At 43.1% G+C, this 23584-nt stretch overlaps 1 protein-coding gene across 1 annotated transcript in view; it reads right to left on the bottom strand.

Moving 5' to 3' along the window:
• Positions 1–376: 376 nt before the first annotated feature.
• The window catches only part of LOC103774846 (receptor tyrosine-protein kinase erbB-4-like), a gene marked incomplete at both ends in the record, with an annotated part of 89034 nt that continues 65826 nt past the window's right edge, over positions 377–23584 (bottom strand). The window contains one exon of the mRNA XM_008942278.1: positions 377–567. Within this exon, the coding sequence (XP_008940526.1) occupies positions 377–567 (191 nt within the window). The remainder of the gene's footprint in view (positions 568–23584) is intronic.

The raw sequence follows: 23584 nt of genomic DNA, 5'->3' as shown, positions 1-23584 counted from the left end.
ACTAAGCTAACTTGGCAGAAAACATCTAACACCTGAAGCAACACACGTGCAATAACCAAGGATGACAAGGAAACCAACACACTCATCATCTTTAAACCAAGAAAAAAGTTCATCTCTTTCAAGAACCATTTTTGTTTTGAGTCCATTCTTGGCATGAATTCCATACAAAGCTTTCAATCAGTACTGTTAAAAGTACAGTTGTGAAGCAAACAAAGGGACAAAATGAGGTACCAACAAGTCTCTCAAACAACGTACAAGTGCCAGCCTCTTGTGGCATCTCTGTTATTTGCAGAATTCAAGTGCCTGGGAGCACTGGGGTAAATATTCAACAGACTTTTTTTTCTTGCAACTAATCCACAACATTTGCGAGTCTCACTTGCCTGTCAAGTTCTTCAAGCCAAGTTCCCTGAGTCCAAAGTTGCCATCCTTTCTGTAGTTAAGGAATATTGCCAAAGCATAGCGCTCTTCGTAGAGCTTGGTCCCACGAACGATGCGCAGGTTCTCCAATGGCAGGTACTCAAACTGGTTCAAAGCCACCAAAACGTAGCCCGTGACTTCTCGGATAGACTGAAAGACAAAAGTTAAACAAAAACATTTGAAATGCTCTGGTTTTAATTGTAGTGATTTTGTCATACAGTTGATGCTTTAGTGTAAGCTTATGGTACCCCAGAAAAAATAAATCCAACTTTGGAAAACAAATTCCGTTTCAACTTACTGATTTTAGCCACATATTTACTTCAGTTTAAATGAGTTTATTAGAGATACTGGTTGGAAAACTAGGAAATGAAGAGGTAGACATTCTTTTCAGTTTTATGAAACAAGCAGAAATTCACAGTCAGTATGAAAGATGCACGAAAGGATGACTTTGCAGAACTCAAAGCAGAGAGCAGGTCAAAGGCCTCTGCAGAACACGAGCAGAATCTGCTGGGGCAATGCCACAGTTCAGATAAGATTGTCTGCAAATAACTCTTTGTTGTACAAAGTATTTCAGGGTGAGAGTGAAGGGACACAACATGGGGCAAGAGGGACACCTCTGGCAGAGCTCACCATCAAACAGGAACGGATGGTAGAAAGGGAAGGCAGGCTTGGAAGAGTAAATATATATTAACATCTACTTTTGTACTTCTAAATTAAATCTATCATTGAACATTTGCAAAGACTCAACTTCAAGTATCACTTGGAAGTGCTTAGAACCATACAGGCTACAAATCCCAAACTTTGATCTTAGCAAAATGATTACTTCATCTCTTGGTTGGCTAGAATCCTTGTTTGCTTTATATGAACTACTCAATAACCCTCATGCTCACATGCAAGAATTGATTGCATGGGTAATAAAGGGGGAAAACCACACCAAACCCAAATAACTAGGAACAGTTTTTCGAAGTTCAAAAGATAAATAGAACTAGGATGTTTTTAGGAAAAAAGACATTTAGTAATATGTTCTTTTAGAAAATAAAGTTCATTCTAAACCATTGAAATAAATGGCCTAGAAAACTGCAAATGCCTTTGAGAAGTGTCATTTCAACACTCACAGAGCCCTACTGTCCTCAGCAGGACTTCACACAGGCTCCTGCCCACAGATGCTCCCAAAAACAGGATCTTGTTTTTAGGAAGGATCTCTCAGAGTTTTCAAATCTCACCTAATTCCATGCCTGTGACAGCCTGCAGCCACTCAATACACGTATCTGGATGTGCGCATGTATATTTAATGGACAGAAATTGATATAACTACTTGTGTGCTTAAGTGGATGCATGCACTTCTTTTTTCCCTTTGGCAAAGTCAATACCTTAAACAACACACGGGAAGAAAAATTCTGCTTCGAGTAAGGTGCGCAGAACATAACCAACATGATGAGGACTCCAGTCAATAGCATAATGAACACACACAGGCAAACAACAGCAGCATGGAATTACCCATCGCAGGTAGTTTTCATTAACAAGGAAAGGCAACATGGATTCAGAGCACAAAGGATGGATTTTTCCTTTGCTGCTTCACCTTTGTTGCCATGATTCCACACCTAAGCATGCAAGAGCCTTTTGACTAGGCTTATAAAACTTTGTAAGATTATTAACAAGCGTGGCAGTATACATAAGGAAGGATTTATATGTCACAAACTCTAGGCACTAGCTGTCCTTCTGAAAAACATCTGTACTCAGCTGAAGCTGCTGAAAAAACTCTGGAGCTATTTTGAGGCTTGCTTGGCATCTAAATAGAGCACAGTATCATTACAGGACTTTGATGAGACCCAGTGAGTTGAGCTAGGTTGAAAAGTACAGTTCAGAAGCTCAGTATTAACTGTAGAGCTGCATTATACCCCGGGACACTGATTCCATTATAATCAGAAGCTTGCCAGTGCTTTCATGATAGGTCTTTGCTTTCAGACACTTCAGCTTAGCCAGTTTGGTCAGAAATTTGGTTTTCATTGCATGCGAAAATTTTCCTGAAGCTGGCTTTTTTTGGCCTTTCTTCGGAATTCACAAAACATGAAGATTACGCTTACTGCTTCAATTTCTCTACTGATATTCTAGGGATATTGTAATTGCTTTAATTAATTTAAAGGCATGTTTAACTTGGAACTGAATTGAAAAAAAAAAACACAAAACCAAAAAACAAACAAACAAACAAAAACAAACAAAAAAAACCCACGAAAAGCAGTTCCAAAACTGCATCTGACCAAGTCTTGTCTGCCAAATTTCTTCGCTTATAACCATGTTTTCTATTTTTAGGGTATGCCTTCTTTACTGCCATACAGCAAGTCAAAAGAGGACAAAAAAAAAGGATAAGGTTTTGTTGCTGATCATTGTGAACCGTTACCCCTAACCCTGAAGCCTTGGTACTTTGCTTTATCTGACTGAGATCACAAATTATGCAAAGTATTTTGACAAGCCAGAGGATCCTTTCCAGTCCCATGGCTTCCACCGGTATTACAACACCTATTTATTTGCTAGAGAAGCTGTTTTGTTAATCCTTGCAAAACAAAATTATGGAAATAAACCTAAGGGTTTCTTATTTACTAGAACACAGCAATCTGACTGACCCAAGCTAGTGGTCTGTTACATTAATTTAATAAATAAATAAAAAATTTAACAAAAAAGGCCGAGCAATAACACATTTCACAGGATGATGCATTTTCTGATTGGTCCATCTTGAAAAAACCCATACTGGGAGCACAGCAGGCAGCTCAGGTTTCAGCTGCTCCTGGCCAACGCTGTCACTTTGCCAGTCACTGCTAGTTTTGACGTGATTCTTACTGAAAATGGACACTTGCCCACTTGGAGCTCACCCCAAGCCCTGCTGGAGTCACTGTAAAGATGCCTGTTGCCTTCTATGCAGACTCAGAAATCCTCATGCCAGACAGGATCAGCCAGCCTGATCTCCTCCTCTGCAACTCATGCCAAGGTTAGGCATGATTTGAACCTCTCATCCTTTTTATACGAGGCTGAACACCTTCCTGTCCATGTATCCTGAACTCAGGTATAAGCTCAGGTATCCTACTGCTCTATTTGAGCTGCTTTTGCTTTAATATTAATCTGTATCTCAGGAGGAAGGTGGAGTGACTCACAGCATCTCCAGTTTGAGTGTCACCTCCTAGTCTCCTGGTAGGGCAGGGTCATTGTTTGTTTTGTAGAGAAAAAAAAAAAAAAAGGAAAAAAGGATACAAAAAAAAAAAAAAAGGAAACAAGGATGTAAAAAAAGAATGCATTTTGTTCCCATAACCTACAACTGGAATGGAAAGAGGCATTTAAATTACCGACAGACTTAAAGCTTCAAGTTTCTGAAAATCTAAACATTTCTGAACTGTGGCAATCTCCAATCTTGACTGTCCACTGTGATTTTGCAGGACTCCTCCCTAACCTCATTACAGCATTATTTTGACTGTGAATTCCTGGCCAGCATGATCTTGCCTTTTCTTGCTACCTTTCCATCTCCTGAGACATGACCTGTTAGTGAAGAAGCCACCGAGTGAGGCAGTGACAGGCTCAGCCTCCCATAGCACTCCTGCTGCTTTGGTAAACATGTTTTTTCTCCCCAAAGCTGTTGGGTTATAGCAGCAGAAGTGACCGTGTGGATTTGAATGAGGAGAAGGCTGAAACCCACAGACTCCCTGTCACAAGGGGACAAGGGATGCTGTTTTTCGAGCCCTTTGAGCAGACACGTTTCAGTTCTAAAGCAGATGAGGAGACACCTCTAAGGATTCAAGAGCCAAAGGTGTCTGCTCCTCTGACTGGGCCTGTTAGTATCACATCCTGAAATAACAAAGGGTATGCCTTCTCGCATGAAACAAAAGGAGTGCAGAATAAAAAATGAAAAATGTATTAAGCCTTGACAAATCTAAAGCCTCGAGAGCCACTTCAAAACCACACCAAGCTGCAGAATTCAAGTCTGATGCATTTACCAGAGAAAAGCTCTTCATCTGTGTTTTCAGACAGGAGATGAGCACTTGTGCTCCACAGCTTGCTGTCCCTAGGGCCCAGCGCTGCCCTGCGCCCCAAAACCAGGCACGGCAGCCTATAAACCAGCCTCCTAACAGCATCTACAACCCCAAACATAGCCAATTTTTTTGCTTTTAAAACTAAAAACACATACCTTTCGATGACAACAGACCCAGTCTAGGTCTGATGTCCCGAAACATCTCATGCCTTCAGGTGCTGCATCACTCTGCCTGGCTGCTGCTGCTGTGCCTCAGAGGGCTGCCACTACACGGGGCCTACCACAACATGGCGCCTGGCACAACATGGGGCCTGCCACGACACGGGGCCTACCACAATATGGCGCCTGGCACGACATGGGGCCTGGTACCACAGGGCTGCTGCTGCTCCCCTCAGCGTGCTGGGGCAGCTGCTTTCACAGGGGCTGGGTGGGAGCACGCAGGGCAAACAGAGAAACAGGGTCCCAAAACAACACCGAACCCAAAAAGGCTATTTTCAGAGATTTATTTTTTCAGGTGTGAAACTGTAAAACTCAGCTCTAGACAACCCATTCCCTTAATTACAATTAATATTAGCTAAGCACAGGTAAAGCTGCCAACATCAAAGCCAGAATTATCCTGTCAGCTGGGAGTAAAAGGCAAGATTGCTTCTTGCCATCTTAAATCGTCCTCTGGCTCAAATCAAACGAATTTGAGTGAAACAGAGCGAAATAACAGCAAAAACTTCATCACTCTGCCCAGAACAACAGATCAATGAACGATTAGGGAAGCTGATGTTTCTTATAAACACTACCAACTCTTCTTAACATCTGTTGGGGAAGGTTAGGCTGTGGCTAAGGCACTGAAGAGTGCTATATTGTGGGTTTTATTTCAGCTGCAGAGACGTTATTTATCCAGTTGCTGAACCTGATCCAGTAAAGCCCTTGCTGCCTCCTCTGACTTGTCGTGTGTCCCCAGCACAGGAGTCGGAGCAATGGCAACCTGCAGAAAGGGTCAGCTTATGCCTATGGGACTCCGGACATTAATTATTTTTTAGGTTAGTTTTCCCCTTTTCAGTAAAAGATAAGTACATTTTGAGAATACTTTGACCTCACTTCGAAAGTGCCGATGAACGAAAGTCACCTAAGAAAGGATCACCTAAGAAAAAACGTGTTTAATTCACAAACAATAAAAAAACAAACAAACAAACAAACAAACAAACAAAAAAACCCACAAAGAATATTATTCAGCATATTCACTCAAGAGAAAAGACAAAAGCCCTTGCTTTTCCAGCACCCATTTGGGATGTGAGACAGAAGTGCCTCAGTCCCCAGGGGAAGCCAGGGTGACACCCCCATGGGTATGAAGTCAGCTACTACAATAGACAGGGCAAAGACCTTTAAAATAGATACACACAGGGAATAAGCCAAGTGGACACTTTTCATCCCATCTGTGGCAAATACCATGTTTTCTATTTTCAGGAGATACCCATTTCACGAGACAGCAGCGAGGCTCCTCACACGGTTCAGCTGCCAGCAGACAACAGACGTCTCCTGACTCTGATCCAAGGAGCCAGGGCTGACCCTGCAAATGTGAACTCTGAGCTTATGTTGCATTACATTAAATCCTAAGAAACACAGATTTCTGTGTAGAAATTTTAGGTAGAGCGGTGGATGTGGTTTATCTTGATTTCAGTAATGTGTTTGACACCGTCTCCCACAGCATCCTTGTAGATAAATTGATCAAGTATGGGTTTGGTGATCAGGTAGTGAGGTGGATCAAGAACTGGTTGAAAGGTAGGAGTCAGAGAGTTATAGTCAATGGGACAGAATCTACAGGATTCAGGCACATAAGCTGTTGCCAGCTTCTCTCAAAGCCCCCATCCATAACCATGAGAAACATGTAGTACATACTGATATTTCTCATGTCTAAGAGGACACTCCATTTAGAAACAAGACCAAAGCTAACACAGAGCACACACATAAGGAATTTGGTGCCACAATAAGCTCGAGTCTTGTCTTCTTCCACGCTGCGCATCCTTCAATTACATCAACACTTGTGAAATTGTGATGTTAAGCCCTTCTGAGCAACAGCAGTTTTTCAGATACACTGTACAAGCCTCAATAAAAATCCCTCAAGTTTGAGCACACTGATCAACATCAGAACACAGACTGTGAAAAACATTCTTCTGGTGCCTGATCCAGAAGCAAGTGGTGTATCGTAACTGGAGTTGCCTTGGAAGCTGGAAAGAATTTATTGCCCAGAACACTGAAGTTGCAGTTTAGATTCTAATTTGTTACCAAAAAGAGAGGAACTTCTATTTGTCTTTTGGTTTTCTTTAAGATGAATTAAAGGCAAAGGAAGCACTTAGATGTAATTTTGTTAAGAGCTGTACCTGAGGAGCCTCATGCTACTGCATGGCTGCAGAATCAAGCTGTGATTCAGTTACTTAAGATGGCTGGTACAAACTTTAAATCATACTGTTGTCCTCACAGACATCTATTCTTCTTTGGTAATATGCTTACAAAATATTAATAACATCCTAGGCAGCAGATCAATGGATTGAACATAGCATTTGATTTCTTAAAATTTGAAGTAGCAGTCAGATGTATCTTTTGTTAAAGTCATTGGAAAATTTCAAGTGAAGATTTTGCTACATAATTTATAGAACCCACCTTGGGAGGTGTTGAACTAAAACTCTGTTTTCTTAATGTTGGTCTTTACATTTGGTCATTCCAAGAGTGGGACTTTTCATGCATTAAAGTAGGAGTGTTAGCTGTGTAGTTAGTTATCTGCTGAGTTTCATGCAGGAATCACACTGTTGCATATGTGAGACAAGTTAGGCTGAGTCTGAGCTAATATACATTACAAAAGGGTCTAGGGAGGGCTTGGAGGCAAAACAAGTGCCAATCTAGAATCCATTAAACTGCAGATCAATACAGAAATTTGGCATTTGATAAGGAAGCTCCATAAGTAACAAGTGAGTGTGACAGACAAAAACGTGGGGAGCCCTGGAAATGTGTATCTTGACTCATTTTGCAAAGTAGGGCTGGAAAAACAATGTAGGATGTGAAAAATAAAATAATTTCAAAAATGATAAAATTATGTGGGAATGGGAACCTTAAACAGAAATAATGGGTAAATAACAGGACTAAAAGAAAAAAAAATGCCTTTTGCTTTTGAATTTTGAAATACAGTTTCTAAAGATAGATCCCAGTATTATTTCTGTTGACTTAGACTTAAGCTCAGCAGTCAGCCTAGCACCATGTGTCTATACCTGCTTTTCAGTTAAAAGTATCATCTGAACAGAGAAAGTGATCAGGCTTACATCGATACCAGAGAGTCTTCCCTATGCTTTCTGTCTAAAACATAACTCCTCTGCTTGTGTATCTGCTCAGGAGGTGTCTATGCTGCTGGTACACAGGCTGCCTAAGTGCACACAATAAACCCTAAGCTGTTCATGGTGAGCAATGTCTCCACTCGGTAACAACCCAAATTTCACAGCTAACACCTTCCTGTCCTGAGGAACACTATGGATGACTACATATTCAGTAAGTCAATAAGAATTTTGACATTATATCAGTAATACCTGATTGGCTTTCAACATCTTAGCAGAGTGATTTCCAGGAGATTTTATTGTATGATCTCCCAAGGGAAAACTTAAGTCATAAATTACATCGGAAAGACTAAAATGAGACAATTATGCTGTTACAAAATGCTTTACCATTTGGGCTGTTTAGTAGTAGCTACATTTTGCAGAAACTCAAAGTCCATCAGCTTATAGCTGCCCAGTTACTGAATTTCATACTGGAGAGATTGATGCCTTTTGATTTCTCTGCTTTTAGGAGCTTCAATCAAGCAAATCGTGGTTTCTTTTCCAGGCAACATAAAACTGCACAAACTGCTACTTCATAAACCAAATAATAGCAACACTCTGAAAAGATTTTAGGACAGTAATAACCATGGGAAAATACATCCCCTTTTATCAGTTTCCCTCAGCCAGCCATAGCCTATGAGGAGCTACGAGCACATGGAAGGGTCTCAGGACACTCACCAAGAAAGACACAGCGAGGGCTACCTTGGCTATATGTGGGTCAGCAGCGTGAGCACTGCATTGGGATGTCTATGCCCGCTACCAGGTCTGACAATTAGTTTTTGCAGTTAGACAGCATACTCCCTGGAGCAGAGATGCTCTCCTAACAGTCCAAGAAGCCCCGACCCTAGTTGTTAACCTTCACAGTCTATTTACACAAAGTGCTGACTGCACTGCCACAGGCATCCTGAGATCAGTGAGCTGACCAAAAAGGTGTGTTTATTTTGGAAAAACAAGGTATCATCTACAAAAGAAGAAAAAAAGCATTCAGTTCCTTGTTGTTCCTATTTGTGATACTCTAAATCCCTATGACAGTTTTGTTTGTGTCTAAGCTGAACTTGGTCTTGAGAGGCTGCTCACTTGGTCCTCCTGATCAAAACTGGTTGGAGCACACCAGGGAGTCCATCCATGCCCAAATCTCCATTCCACAGAAAGATAATGGAAGAGGAGGACCAGTGCTCACAGCCTCCCACAGCTCAGCAGCACTCCTGGCTTCTCCAGCTTACAGGCAGCCTGAGACAGCAGGCGGATGAAGTTTCACACAGGGAGCAAAGAGGAGAGGTGAAGGAGGAGTTCCTTCCCGTGATGGCTGTGGAACGCCACCAGTCTGATCAGCAGGCAGGTGGAAGCGGGCACACGACAACTGCAGCGCAGGCTGTCACAGGGTCTCCAGCACTACACACCACTCTCAGCTGTCTGCAAAGACCCTGCAAATGTTTTGTGGGCATTTAACAATGGAAGGTGATTTCATTTTTTAATTTAATATATGATAAGAGACAGGATTTGTACATCAGACATTGTGACTTTTTTTTTTTTTTTTTCTTTTCCTTGTGCACAGCTAGGTTACGTGGTATGAATTATGGGAAAACCTATAGTCAGCCAGCTAAATTAAAAGTGTTTATTGAAATTTCTCTACCACCTACTGTGGAAGCAATAGGAGCCCTCAACTGGCATGATTCCCACTCCTTGGAGTGATTCTGAATGAATTAAACATCCCAGAGATCTGGTACAGAGGTGGAGCTGAACAACAGGACTTTTAGATCCTTCTATTCAAACTGCAGGTTGAAGGTGGCAGGCCACTGCTGAAAGCAAAAGGCTGTTTCTATTTCCAGACGCGGGAACTGACGACACGTTGTGAAAATGGGTTAACCTTGCCAAATTTCAGCTAAACATTCTGTTTGGGCTTTATTTTTTTTTTTTGCAAGAAGCAAACAGCTGGCTGTCCAATCCAAAAATGCACTCAGCTTATTTTTGGAGAGCTCTGCTTTCCTTTACCATGAAAATACTTTCTTAAAAACGTACTTTCAGTTTGTTACCGATGTGCAAACCACTCTTTAATGAGTATTTTAAATGCATTTCCTGGGAGGAACCAACTTTATTGGCACTCCAGGACATTTCTGCACACACAAATTAGTGAATATTGGAGGATTTGTTGACTGTTTGTCTTGGTTTCATTGAAAAGGAGAATCTTCATCCAAATATTGGATTTTAGCGACTCTTATTTCTAGCTGAGCATATACAAATAGATCATCTAAGCTCAACATCACACCTACCTATTGAAACTATTTCAGCCTTTGTAACGCTAATCTCTTCAAGAATAGAAGCCCTGGAGAGATTCATTAATTGCAGGCTTTTGATTAGGTTTCTTTCTATTAAGATAAAAAGTGAAGAGGCTTCTTGTTTTTAAAGCTGTGGTTTTGTTTTGTTTATCTAGGAGCTGAAGAATGACTCTGTTATACAGGATTTAATAGATATGTTAAAGTCTCCTTCAAGGAGACTTTATCCACAATTTAGAAGATGTGAACGTTTGGTAACTGCATCTGATTTTCAATTTCAGAGGTATTCTTTAGGCACACAAGTTTTTGAGATTATGCAGGTTGCCACCAATCAGGAAAACAACTTCTAATCTGCAGTGACTGAACTCACCATAAAATAAGATTTTTCTTTGCGTAAATTCCACTACTTTTCTTCAAGGGGGCATGTTAAAAACTTCTCCCACTCATTACATTGTCTGTGTGGTTCCTGAATCAAGCAAGACACACAGTCTTAGAGGAGACAGAAGCTTTTTAAAGTCACGTCCAGAATAAACAGACACTTCACATGTATCATTGTTCCTATATGCAATTACTGAAAAAAAATGAACAAACTGCATTTCCCTCAAGGTGCATAAACAACATCCTTTTTTGGTGTGAATTACAGGCAAGTTTATGGACTGGAGGTGTTGGAAAAGTTCTGCATAAAATTATTTCTCTTTTTTTCCAGGAACAAGACTAGAAAAAGTGGTTTGCTCTTGATACAAAAATTCTAAAAAGGTTAAGAATTAAGAGTCCCGAAGAAATGGTCATTTTATGAAAGGAAAAGGATGAGCACAGGGTGAGAGATCAGAGAGGAAAGGGGAACTGCACGTGATCTGGAGCAGAGAAGGGCAGAATGTGCCTTTCCTAACGCAAGGCACATTCAGACAGCTGTCATTCTGGCATTGTCTAATCTCTGAGTGATTCAGTTTTCAATCTTACTGCTTTATTTTTATATCATTTTGTTCTTTTTTTAGGAGAAGCATGGCAGGAAACATGTAATACTCTGTACAAGATATAATTTCCTTCATTACTTATCACCCGCAAATGATTGGACAAGCAATCTTTTGCCAATGGCTTAATTAGAAGAAACCTCTATATCTAATAATGTTCCTTAATGTACTGAACCACACACAATAGCTTGTTGAAGGAGAAAAAGCAGAGTGGTTATTGTCATAGCTAAGGATAGAAGAAAGGTTCAGTCGTTAAAGTCATCACAGAAACAATGTTATGAACTATACAGGAATAATCTCAAAGGAGTTCCCAGCTGATTGGCAATGATAAAATAATGCAGGAAGCTAAAAAAGGGCCTCTCTCCTCACCTGTTTTTATTACCTCACCATGAAAGGCAGCTTTTCAAGAGCTGTTACAGTACTTCATATTAAATAAAATTAAGCATGGCAGATTTTGAATTATACCTTCTGAAATTCTAAACAGCGCGTGCTCCCCAGTGCCCCCCTCAGCTGGGACATGCCTTTCAGCAGGGGCAGTGCTGCAGCCAGACCCCCCAAAAAATCACAATCGGCTTGTGACCCTAAGATGCTGAGTCCTACGCCCAAGTGAGCCAGGCTGTGTCCAAAAACCTCAGAAACACCAAAGCCAGGGCTGAGCGGACTGAACTTGTCTGCTACTGCCTCCTTAACCTCACTGACCATGCTGGAGACATACCCCACCTCAGAAAGAGAATGTAGGGGTTCCGTGGACATCCAAGACAAGGTTTTAGCATACCCAGCAGAAATTACTCTTCCAGCAAGGGCCTTCTCTGCCCAGAGTTGGCAGCTGGCTGTTGGCTTGGTAGCAGCCTTGAAAATGTGTCCGTCGTGCAGGTATACAAGGAAAGTAAAGAGCTCAAGAGAAAAAGGAGAGCTCAAGGTCCCAACTACACCAGAAGGCCAGCAGCGGTATTTCATAGCTATTAATTACTTTGCACTCTGTAAACTATACAGAAGGTGCCAGCTGCTGTGAGCTAGGACCATCAAAGGTCAGATTATCATGAAATCGTTACAGGAGAGGCTGCTTTCACTTAGCATATAATTGCTGAACCTAAGCACACTCCATACAACCAATAGGAAAATGAATTATTTAAATACTCTTTTTTTTTTTTTTTCATTTTAACAAATAGTATTACCATTTTAATTATACCAGTACTAATTTAACTCTAAAAAGCGCCTGAGGATTTTGCAAAAATAAGTTTTGGCACTCTGGAGTTTTCAGAAATTTCAGAACTTCTGCACAATGTATGTGTTTGAATATATGTGTGTGTACATCAATAAGTTTTATACTTACAAATATACGTATATGGAAAACAACAAAAAATCATCTAACAACAAAAAAAGTGTGTGTTCTATTCCTGCAGACTTTCTTGTCTTTGGATATTTCAGGTGTCTAAAAAATGCAGTCCTTGGGTAGTTTCCTCACTCAATTGCACGGTGCTGTGAGACAATAGAAAAATCCTGCATAAAATGATTTTTTTCTCTGCTGAGTAAAACCAGTTGTCATTCTCACCGCACCCAGCCTGACATTGAGGCTCAATTGGTACATAGACTAGCAAGTTAAAGCTGCAGTCATTTCTGGCTCCAAAGGACTTTGATTTTTTCTTTTTACCCAATTTTCTTTCACTTGTAGCAACCAGTGCTTTTGAGAGCCAGTTGGGATGGCAGGTCATAGATATTTTACCCCTGGATAGAGAGCATATAGTCCAAACACTCAGGGCCAGTCTCTCCGTATGCACACATGCTACTTCCTATGTTACAACGTGTTTCTAGATGTTGCAGCCAGGCAACTACTCCACAGCCTCTTTACCCACTTAATTTTCTCCTCCCTCTTTCTCGAAGGGAGGCAGACAGAAGAGATGCTTTGACTTCTAACAGTTCATTATTCCCAGCTGCTTTGAATTTCAGTTACTTCCCACTGTCTGAGGGCTGTGTTTGCCTTTGCCTCCTGAACCATGCCTCCCAACTCCCTACCAGATGTACCAAACACACCTTTCAGGCTTTAAAATCATGTTTATGAATGACTAAATCCATGCAGTTTTATTCAATTAATTCAACAATTTGATTTATTGAATACTTTTTTTTGTGAGCATTAAGCTGGATGGTATAAGTCCTGATCCTTTGAAGTCAATAAACATCATTTCAGAGGCTTTGAATCATGTCCTTAATTGGTCAGAGCATGCCCCCAGAGCACCATTTGGTGACACACCACCCTTGCGCAGGTATTTCCAGGCCGGACTTGCTCTGTGCAGAACACACCTCACATGCTTCAACCTTGGTAAAAATTTCTAATGATACAACCACCTAATACTGGCACTTGTGGCTGTCTGCTCCCTGGAAATCTTGCGTGTGAGCTTGCCCATGCTGCACTTCATCCTCTGGGAGTCCTACACGCCGGGGGCAGGAGCAGCTCACGTCCAGCAACGTGACTCACGGGCACACCAAGGTATTTACAGTATTTTTCCTAACGGCTTTCCACGGATGGCTGACCTTTCGGCTGAAGACTTTAGCATCCTGCTTTGCCAATGTCTGCTACAGTACTTTCCTATCCCTACTTGACCCTGCCAGATCATGAATATTTGATACTAAATCAAAGCATTACAAACCAAGGGATAAATTCTGTCCAGGATGCAACCCTCGCAGACCTTAATTACATGTGCTGGCGTGAATGCTGAGGGCCTGTCCCAGCAAGAGCTTTGGCTTCTGTTGAACCAGAGCTCGAGAAAAAGGGACCTGTCACCTGCCCACACCTTCTCAAAAGCAAAGGCTTTTTATTTTACTTTACATTTGCTTGTGTGCTGGTGCTGCCCTTTAGCTCAAACTGCTCCCAGGTATTGACAGCAATTAATTCACCACTTGAGGTTTGGTTTTGCTATAGTAAACAAACCAAGTTCAGCTCTTCTAGTCTCCTCTTCTTTTAGGGGCTTTCTATCCCTTTCACCAGCCCAGTAGTTCCTCTCTCTGATTCTCTGTCCCCCAAAAGCGGATTTAGGAGATTTTCCTTTGCCATCATAAAACTGCCAGCCTTCCCCCATCTCTTCTCCAATTACACTGCAAGCTTACCAGGAAAAAAAGGAAGGGCTGTGTTATACAATGTCCTTATGCTATGTAATAGAAATCTTAACTGAAGTTTCAAAGTCAAGAATAAAACATGAATTATTGTAGTTACAGAATATGGCCATGATCTTTGCAAGTCAATGCTTAGAGTTCAGTCAAAAGAGCTGAAAAGTGGCTGTTCCATGCACATATTTCTTTAAAAATACTCATTAAAACAGAATTGTTTTTTTTCCAACAATTCACATCAGGCTCACATGGAGCCCAAGGACTAAAGGTTCATATGTCTCATCAGCACCTAAAAATGAGCAGGTACTTTGTGTTTAAAGAGATAATTACAGCCCTGGCACTCCAACGGCTTTGTCTTCTCAGAGTATTGTAAGAAAAAGGTACAATAACCTAAGTGACCAGATTCACAGCAAACTTCAGGGAACAAAGAACTGACCCCCTGGCTCTCAGCATAGCATCACGGTCTGAGGGATAACATCTGCTGGAGAAACTTCACTATCACAGCCTCTGCCACCCTCACTGCAAATACTAGACTGAAGATACAGACGTGAGATGAGGACCTGGAAGGCACTGGAGGCTCATTGAAACGTCACTTCACATCCTGGTGTTCCCAATAACAAGGCAAACTGCATTTTCCTGTTCTGCCAGAGTCAAAGTAAAGGCTCGGGACGCTTACAAATTGATGTGTATCCTTTGTTTTGGCTGTTCTTGATGAGATTTGTAACTGACGCTGAATCAATTAAACCAGACTGAACTCTAACAAAGCATTGCTCTAAAACACAATTTCTTCTTTCCTCCCTAGGGGCCAAGAAGTGGGGTGAGATACCCGAGGTCAAATTTACCTGATTGTTCCATGAGAAATCCTTATGTTTAATCACTGTCATCTTCAAAGAAACTCCCTATAGTTTTAATTAATTGTCTTCACGCTACATGTTTTTGTGGAACAGAAAGTATTCCACCACTCTGATGTTCACCAGCAAGCCATCACTTGTGGCACCAGAGGATACCTGAGGAACAGGACTGCTCAGAGTTGGTGATGGGATTGCAGATGTGTGTGTCTGTATGTCTGCCCACAAAGCAGAATGCTACAGAATGGGTGGCTGGACAAAGAAGTCTACCTGCTTGCACAGCTCCTCCCAGCTGGTATTTTCCCTGTAGGAAAGCTGTGGTGGGATTAATTTCAACGACATTGACAACACCAAATGTGTATTTCAATATAGCATTACACAACATGCCAAGTAGAAGGAAATATTTTCCTTTCAGAGAAGCAAACAAGATCAGGACTCATCCGGTGAGCTCCTGAACTGCAACATAAGGCCAGGAAGTCCCTTTTGTGTCCCCAGAGGCTTTGCTGTGCTTAGCACAGCTGTAGCCAGCTCCCTCTCAACAATGTCCATCTTCTTGGGTCTTGGTTCAGGCAGGAGAATGAAGAAGCATGTTAAGGCCAGCCACAGCCAAGGGACATCAGCTGAGGTTTTCACTGAGAAAAGACTGGAACTGAAACTCCAGCCTTTTGGGATGGAGGCACATAGGGATGGACATGGACTAGAAAAAAAGTAGCCTCACTTTGTAAGCAAAAGAACATGCTTAAATGCTTCCTGAATTCTGTCTTTAAGAAGGCGTTCCAAACCATGCAAGTCATGGGCCTGTCCCTGCTCTGCAAAGTACATAACCACACAGCTGCTGCTGTCAAAACACAAATGGAAATGTTTTCTTTTTTGCCTAAGGATGTCCTCCCTGAGTGATGTCAGCATGTCAAACTCCATCATCCTTTCCAAGCTAACAGCATTTTGAAGGGAAAATGATTTAGTCAGAAGAGCATCTTTGGGTAAAAGGTTTCTGATACCTTTCTCTGAAGCTATGCTTCACGCAACACTCTGTCTGGCTCACATTTTGGAGGCCAATGTCTCAGAAGATTGCTATGGTGCAGACAACATTTGGGTTTAGTCCTTTCTCATCTTGTCACGTTTCCTGCTTTCTTAGGAAAAAATTCTTGATGTAACCCTTGAATTGAACCCTAAGTGACAGCCCTGGCTTAAGGCACGGAGCATCCCAATTCTCCCACCTCCAGAATCTGACTTACCTAGTGCTGGAGGAGAACTATTGTCTTACTCTCTGAGAACTAAAAGCTAATCCCAGCATAGCACAGTGCATTGTGGTGGATCATAACCAAAGAGGCTCCACCTGAAGCGGATTGGGATGGCTGATGGGTCAGGGTGTTTGCAGATTGCCAGAAGCTCTCTACGCTTACCTTACTCAGCACGCTTATGAATTTTTGGAGACAAACTACAGAATGTGGAAACTGCCAGAGGAGGTTTAGCAAGTCCAGACACACACTCTGGAATGACAGCATTACACCAGGCTTACCGACCGGCCTTTCGTAGGTCTGGCTTTTCCAAGCATTAGCAGGAATCTCTCTGGCAGATGCTGAAGGGCTGATCATGCATGGGGCGCATGTTCTTCCTGCTCTTCATATTCTCATCGAACTTTTCTCTTCAAACCATGACACTTGGCTAATGAGTATCATTTACATTTCCATATATAACATTTGCTATTTCTGAGGCACAGCTATGAAAGTAACTCTTTATCAAATCTACAAGAGAAGTACACAAGAAAACAGCACAAGAAAGACCAGGGTAGGGGTAAGGAGGGAAAGAATGATGCCTTCTAGGTGGGCAAAAGTGCTGACAAGAACAATCTTCCCCCTTAATCAACTTATTTACCTTCTTGAAAGCTCAAGCTGACAGACCGCCTGAACTGGAGCAGCCTGGGAGCTGACAGCCCTCAGTGTCCGCTGCAGTAAATTCTTCCCTGGCTCTGCTGATGGAGATAGAGGGAGGTGCTAGCCTTCCATAACAAAGGATAAATGGCAATACCCACCGCTTCTTTCTACTCTGCAACCGAGCTGCTCATACGCAGTACTTAGATTACAAAGTTGGTGCTATTAAAATAAAATGGCTTGCTCCTTTTTTTTTTTTTTTTATTTTCTCCCTAAGGTGAACAATGGCTATAAAAAAGCCATATATTTCCTAATAAATACTAAGCTGTGCTAGAATCAGATAACTGAGTTTATGCTAAGTTCTAAAATGCATTTTTTGGCAACAAATAGTCATTCAAATATCAATAAACACAGTGCACTTTATCACCATCCTGCTGGGTTTTCAGCTGGCAAAAGAGCCAGTTTTATTATGTGTCTTCAATTCCCAATTTCTCAGTGCCCTGCTGCTGCTATTCCCATTCTCCCCTCACCTCAGAGAAGGTTTCTGAGGTGCACACGTGTTGCTACTGAAACAGCTCTGCTCCCTTGTACTGTTTCAGTTGTCGCTCAGCAGATAAGCTCCTGCTCACTGTATCACAGATGTGGTCTGGGGACAAAGAACGGGATACTATGAACAGTTCCTCCTGTCCTGAAAACAGTGATATAACTAGTAGTAAGTCCATGGTGTGGTTCCACTTTGGTAGCCATGGATTTAATTATACACTCCATAAGGACACAGCTTTTAGTATATGCATAAAATGCAGTACACAGCCTTTTACTACATGTCTGTAACTGCTGCAAGGCAAGAAACATAGTTCAGGGAGCAGAGCACAAGGGAAGAAGGTGATACCAAAGTAATATCTAAGTAGCAAACAGGAGGCAGAGCCAGGGAACAAGACCTCTCCAGTTCACAGTGCTGCATTGAGATCAGCACAATATATAGGACGCCGTGCAAATGTTGATTAGAAGCAGAACGTAGCTTCTGTTTCTGCAAAATCCCCTGATGCTACCTGAGAGCGAGCTGAGAATCTGCTTGTTTTGCATAATGCAGGTGATCAGCAGAGGAAAGATGCTGGAAAACCTACTCTGATCCTCTGCTGTGTCAATGGTGAGTGCCTCCTGCAGTCAGCAGCTACCCCAGCAACCCTCAGGAGAGCACACCTCTCACTTTTCACCAATGGACCTGTGACAGCTCCCTTGCTACTACCTTTAACTCCCGAGTCTTAGCGTGGCAGCTCCTGAAAGAGGATTGCCTTGGTTTCCTTTTGGGGAGCACTCAACCTTCTCACTGCAGGAGAACGGCTCCCGCTCACCAGCACAAAGCAGCTGCTTTCCACCAGCCCTCCCTCCCAAGACACTGGTGCTAGGCCCGTGCTGCCCCGGAGCTCCTGCCATCCATGGTTCTTGCCCTGGAAATCATTCCCTGAGCAGTCAACACATCGACCAGCTCTCACCCCTGGTCCTTCATGAGCTGAGGGGCTGTGTTGACACTGCTGGCACTGGCACAGGTTCTGCACAGCCAGGAAACCACAGGCATTTATTGGATTTTTTTTCACTTAGTATTAGAACAGCATAAAGCACTGTTGCGTCGATTTTTTTTCACATAGTATTAGCTGGCACCGGCACAGGTTCTGCACAGCCAGGAAACCACAGGCATTTATTGGATTTTTTTTCACTTGGCTAGATAGTATTAGAACAGCATAAAGCACTGTTGCGTCGATTACTTCTCATAAACATATTTCTTCTATGTGAGAAGCCTCAGGTCCTAGGAATTTCAGCTATGGCTGATTTTGTGGCATTGGCCTTTTCTCCTCATCCTAACGGCTGCTTCTAAGTGAAGGTTAGTTCACAACCTGCAGGCAAAGACACAATGTTGGCTCTAACACAGCCCCATCATCTTGAAAGTTAGGATCAGAGCTGCCCATGGCAGGGTTTGCAAGTCACTCCCCACACCCTGCAGTCAGGTAGTGCTCAGCTGTAACTACAAGGGCAAGCTGTCTTAGGAGTCAGAAACATGAAACACTACTAACAGCACTTACCATTTACTTGCTAGGCAGGTACAGTATCACAGGGATGCTCTACACACAGCACGGTGGAGAGCAACGCTGTAGGAAACCTTGTCAGTGATGCTGTCATCACGGACACGGCTACATTCAACTCCTAAGTGCTCCTACATTCACACAACTCTCAGTTGTAGGTTCCCAATTTCAGCAGATTTGATGTCCATTTATTAGGTACTATGACACAACATATGACTCCTACCATTCCTTGGGGATTTGTTTCATTTAAGAGAGAGATATTTTAACTGTCCTGCTTGTTAACCTGTCTCGTCTGCCACAGCCAACCTCTGGCATGAGCTGCTCAAGGACAGACAGACAAGGAGAGCTCAGGAGGCTGCAGGGCTCTGCTCAAGGGCAGGAGGTGAGGGAGAGCAGCAGGTTTGTGAGCAGCAGAAAGCACGGCTGCTGGTTTGCCCTTGTGCTTCCTGGATGGGATTTTTCTCAAAACTAACAATGTGGTGAAGCTGGAGCTGCAGCAGATCCCTACAGGGAAGCACTGATTTGGGTCCCTGCCATCTACGCTACCGATGATTTTCCCAATCCTTGCTGGAACATAGCGTCATTGGAAACTCCACCTGACTGACAAATCAAACAATGAAAGTTAAAAGGGAAGGCAACTGAGTAACAGGTACACACATCCCTTGAAAGTTGAAGAAACCTGTCTGTAAAGGCACTGGGTAAGGGAGACAACTGAAGAAACAACAAGGTTATCCATCTGTTTACCTTCTCCATCCTCATATTGAAGCCAGAAGCCAACACGTACTGGAGTGAGCTGACTCAAGATCATTTATGATTTTGACCTTCAGCTTGGAGTGAAATTCAAGCAGTGGAGACACCATGCTAATGATGCAAGAATATTAAATCTGCAAAACAAATCTCCTTGGGACAATGAGGATCAGCAAAGCCCAGAAAGCTACCAAAACTAGGTGTGGATAACCCTGGTCAGGGCTCTGAACAACTTGCAGTGTTGATGGTGACATGATGATGGGATGGAGGTCATTCCACACTTCTCCAGACAGCATAAGGCTGGAGAAACAAGGCAGGACCAGGAAGAGGAAGACTCTGAAGGCAGCAGGCCCCTGCCTTAAGCACGCTCCGGAGTACTGAAGGGAGAGTGGCCAGACGTGGGTCTCCTGGGTCCTGATGAAATGTGTGCCAGCCCACCCGCAGCGTAACGCCTGGGACAGGACTGGCCCAGGGATCCAGGGTGTCCCCAAGCTGACACTAAATGCTACAGGCCCAGCAGGGAAAGGTAGAACCACCGTGGCCGAACGTGGCACAAGATGGCAACTCAACATTTTACACAAGTCAAGGGCAGAGACAGAGAAAGCACCAACTCTGGAGCCACAACATCAGCACAGGAAGAAAATTATTACTTCCAGTATTCATCTGGCACTTCCAACCCTCAAATTCTAGATTTACTCGGCCACGTTTAAAAAACATTGACTATAAATGATGTCAGCGTCACTGACTGACCAGAAAAATTTAAATAAAAGAGCCCTAAATTGCATCTTTTGGGTAAATATGTATTTATACAGTTTGGAAAGAAAAGCCTTGTTGGACAGCAGCAGCGACACCAGAGCTGATCTTGTTTATAATGCAAATTGTGTAATTTGGGACACGCATTATGTGTGGTAAAAATGCAAAGTAAAATCCATGTGAAATGCTGTTAAATTGCAGTAGCCACTTTTGAAAGTATAATTTCTCCAGCATTCACTTTTTTTTTTCAGTTAAAAAAATTAATTAAACAGTATTCAGAACATTTGTCGTATCTCACTTGTTGGATGAAGATACTTCTGAGCTACAGGGACACAAAAATGGCAATAGAAACTGGGAAATTACTAATTGCCTTCTTTTTTAAAAAATCACATACAATTTAAATATAGGCATCTCATATTTCCAATAAGCCAAGCATTTTTAATTCTAATCAGTTTGATCTCAATTGCATTACAGGATCATCTTTTCCAACTCCCAGCCGCTGGCAGGATATTTATGTTGAGAAAACAAAGCCACAGAGATCATCCAACAGTAACAAACTCCAGTCTGAAGCAGAGTTGTGCTCTGTGGGTCAGACCCACACAAGCTGGGCCTTGAACAGGGATTGAGAGGGATGAAGGACCAGTTACGACCTCCCTAATGGGACGGTTTGGCTGGCCTTAGCGGGAGTCTCACAGCTGCTCCAGATCTTTACTGTAAATCTGCATGTTTCAGCTCCATTTCCACATGTCCTGTTGAAGGAGCTTCCAAGGCCAATGACTAACAGTGTCCATGACACATGGTGGTTGCACATTTTTCCTATCATTACTCAACAACCTCTGGGCCTTTCCATACTCATCACTGCTGTGTCTCCTACAATGTGTGTGTGTGGGGGGGGTTGTCTTCTCCCTTCCTCCTGAAATTGCAGATTTAATCCCTAAATTTGCAGATCCTTAAAAACAACATATAGTTTCTTCCTGGGGATCCAGAGGTTCACTCTGTGCTTCTCCTTGCAATGTTAGCTTTGCGAGGCTGCTCTCCTTAGAGAGACAGTAGAGGAGGTGCTTCCCAAGCAAAGCAGCTTGCTGGCCACAGCATGGGAAGGAATATCCGAGGAAAACGAAGGGCAAGTCAGTGAAAATAGTATGTTTCCACTGCAGTGCCACTCCAGACCACCTGACGTTTAGGAATGTAATTCTGCATTGCCAAAGCTGAGCTGGCACTCGGGCCCAGGCAGCTCTCAGCTGTACCTGTCCTTCCTGCCTGACAAAACCAAAGGTCTGTCACGGCCCAGGTCACCTCTGCAGCCACACGTAACCAGGGGCCAGCAGCCCTCCTGGGTGGTACCAATTCCCACAGCCGAGCCAGGGGATGGAAACAGGGTCCTTGGCAGCGAGCCCTAACCCAGCTCCAGGGCCAATGAGTAACCCGAGGCAGGCCACCCGGGCACGTGCCCCAGCCACCCGCGCCCCAGCCCAGGCCCCATCGCGCGCGGGGGAGCGAGAGCACCCACAGCCTTTAACAACCTTTGGACCGTGCCCAGTATGACGTGCTAGCACTCCTGGAGGTTATGGCAGAGAAAGCATTATTTAAGCCTGGCTACTTTATTATTTTCCCAGCGGCATGTCAAACAATAACCCCTGAAGTGGTGAAGCCAAGCCATAGTCTTTGTCAGATTAACCTTCCTAGAGGCCTTCTAAAATCAATTGCAAATGTTAGCTCAGAAGAACCAGGCAGATAAAAAGCAGTTTCTACACGATACCCTCTCTCCCCCCCGCAACTTTCATTTCAAGTTGCAAAACCAATCCACAGCCCCATTACAAATCAGATCTGAAAAAATGCTGCTTGATTATTTTTTAAAGAGCTCAAACTAGGTCACCAAAAATAGAGTCTCTAATGGGCTAAATGGGGAAAATGACTGCTCAAAATTAACAAGTTCCTGGGCTCCAGGACTACACAAAAGCTTTTGGAGTAGATTGCTTGCAACTACACAAACTGTATCCTCTGCCACATGCGGCACAAACCCAGCCTGCCAGATGCTAAGTGATCGTTTGTGCAAAGTGTAAAGTAGTTTTCAAAAAACCATAAAGGAATTTTTATTCTTAGAAAATAACTCTCCAGCTTCTTTTCCCTTCATCAGAAGCGCTTTATAAACACGGCTCCCAAGGCTGGCTGGCTGGGTGTCACAATCCGGTCAGCTCATCCCGGCAGCCACAAAGCAGAGGCTTTCAGCTCCTGGTGCTGCTCCCAGACTGTCTTCAAGCTCATGGCAGGAGACAGCGTTCGGCCGCTGGACCAACAGACCCACCAAAAAGTTCCCATAAGAACTCATCTCCCCAGGCAACAAGGGGTAATATGGGGCAATTTTGCTGGGTAGCTCTACTCAGAAGCCCCCATTAAATGGTTAGCAAGCTCTACAAGGCTGTCTGCTGACCCACCACGCTGAAAGCCACAGAAGTCAGAACACAGGGAAACATTTGCCTTATTTTCAAAACCAGCATACTGTCAAAAGAAATGTCCTCCAGCCAGTGACCAGTAAGAGCCAATAACCATACATCAAGATATTACAGAAGCACCAGTAAATACTGATGCATGGTATTCACTGCCATCTTGTGCTACCTACCATGGCATCAGGGTTTCCATAACCCACAGCAATGCACATGCAAACCCTAGGATCTGGAGAATTACAGTGCTGCTTTTTCTCAGAGCCATCATTTGACACCACCTCCACCCCCCCAACACCTAAACCACTGGCCAAGCCCTAGAAGAACAAGCAGGTCTGAAGAGTACCTACCCTGGGCATGACACACTATCACACTCCCTCTCCCAAAACCAAAGGATAGACAGCACATCACCTCATCTGCTTGCAGCATTGCCTGTGGCCCCATGCTTAAATCCAGCAATATTTTCAAGGGAGCTAGAGTAATGGGAGACATCCTACTCTGGGGACAATCTCTGGCCCCCATTTTGCTAGTACCTCTGTGATGATATGCGTCATTGTAGCTCTCCTAGCTTGCTTCTCTCCATCCTAATCTAATTTAATGCAGAAAACGATGACATGGGCTCTCAAAGTCATGGTGCGTAAAGCCCTGATATTAATAATAACGAAATGTTATGTACCCCAATTGCTTTCTCCCAAGAACCTTCCATCTTCTGAAC

The sequence above is a fragment of the Merops nubicus genome, unplaced genomic scaffold, assembly GCF_000691845.1.
Source record: "Merops nubicus isolate BGI_N331 unplaced genomic scaffold, ASM69184v1 scaffold17106, whole genome shotgun sequence".
In the NCBI taxonomy this organism is placed as follows: Eukaryota; Metazoa; Chordata; class Aves; order Coraciiformes; family Meropidae; genus Merops; species Merops nubicus.
The sequence above is the reverse complement of the archived record's forward strand: the minus strand, read 5'-3'. Positions and strand labels throughout refer to the sequence as shown.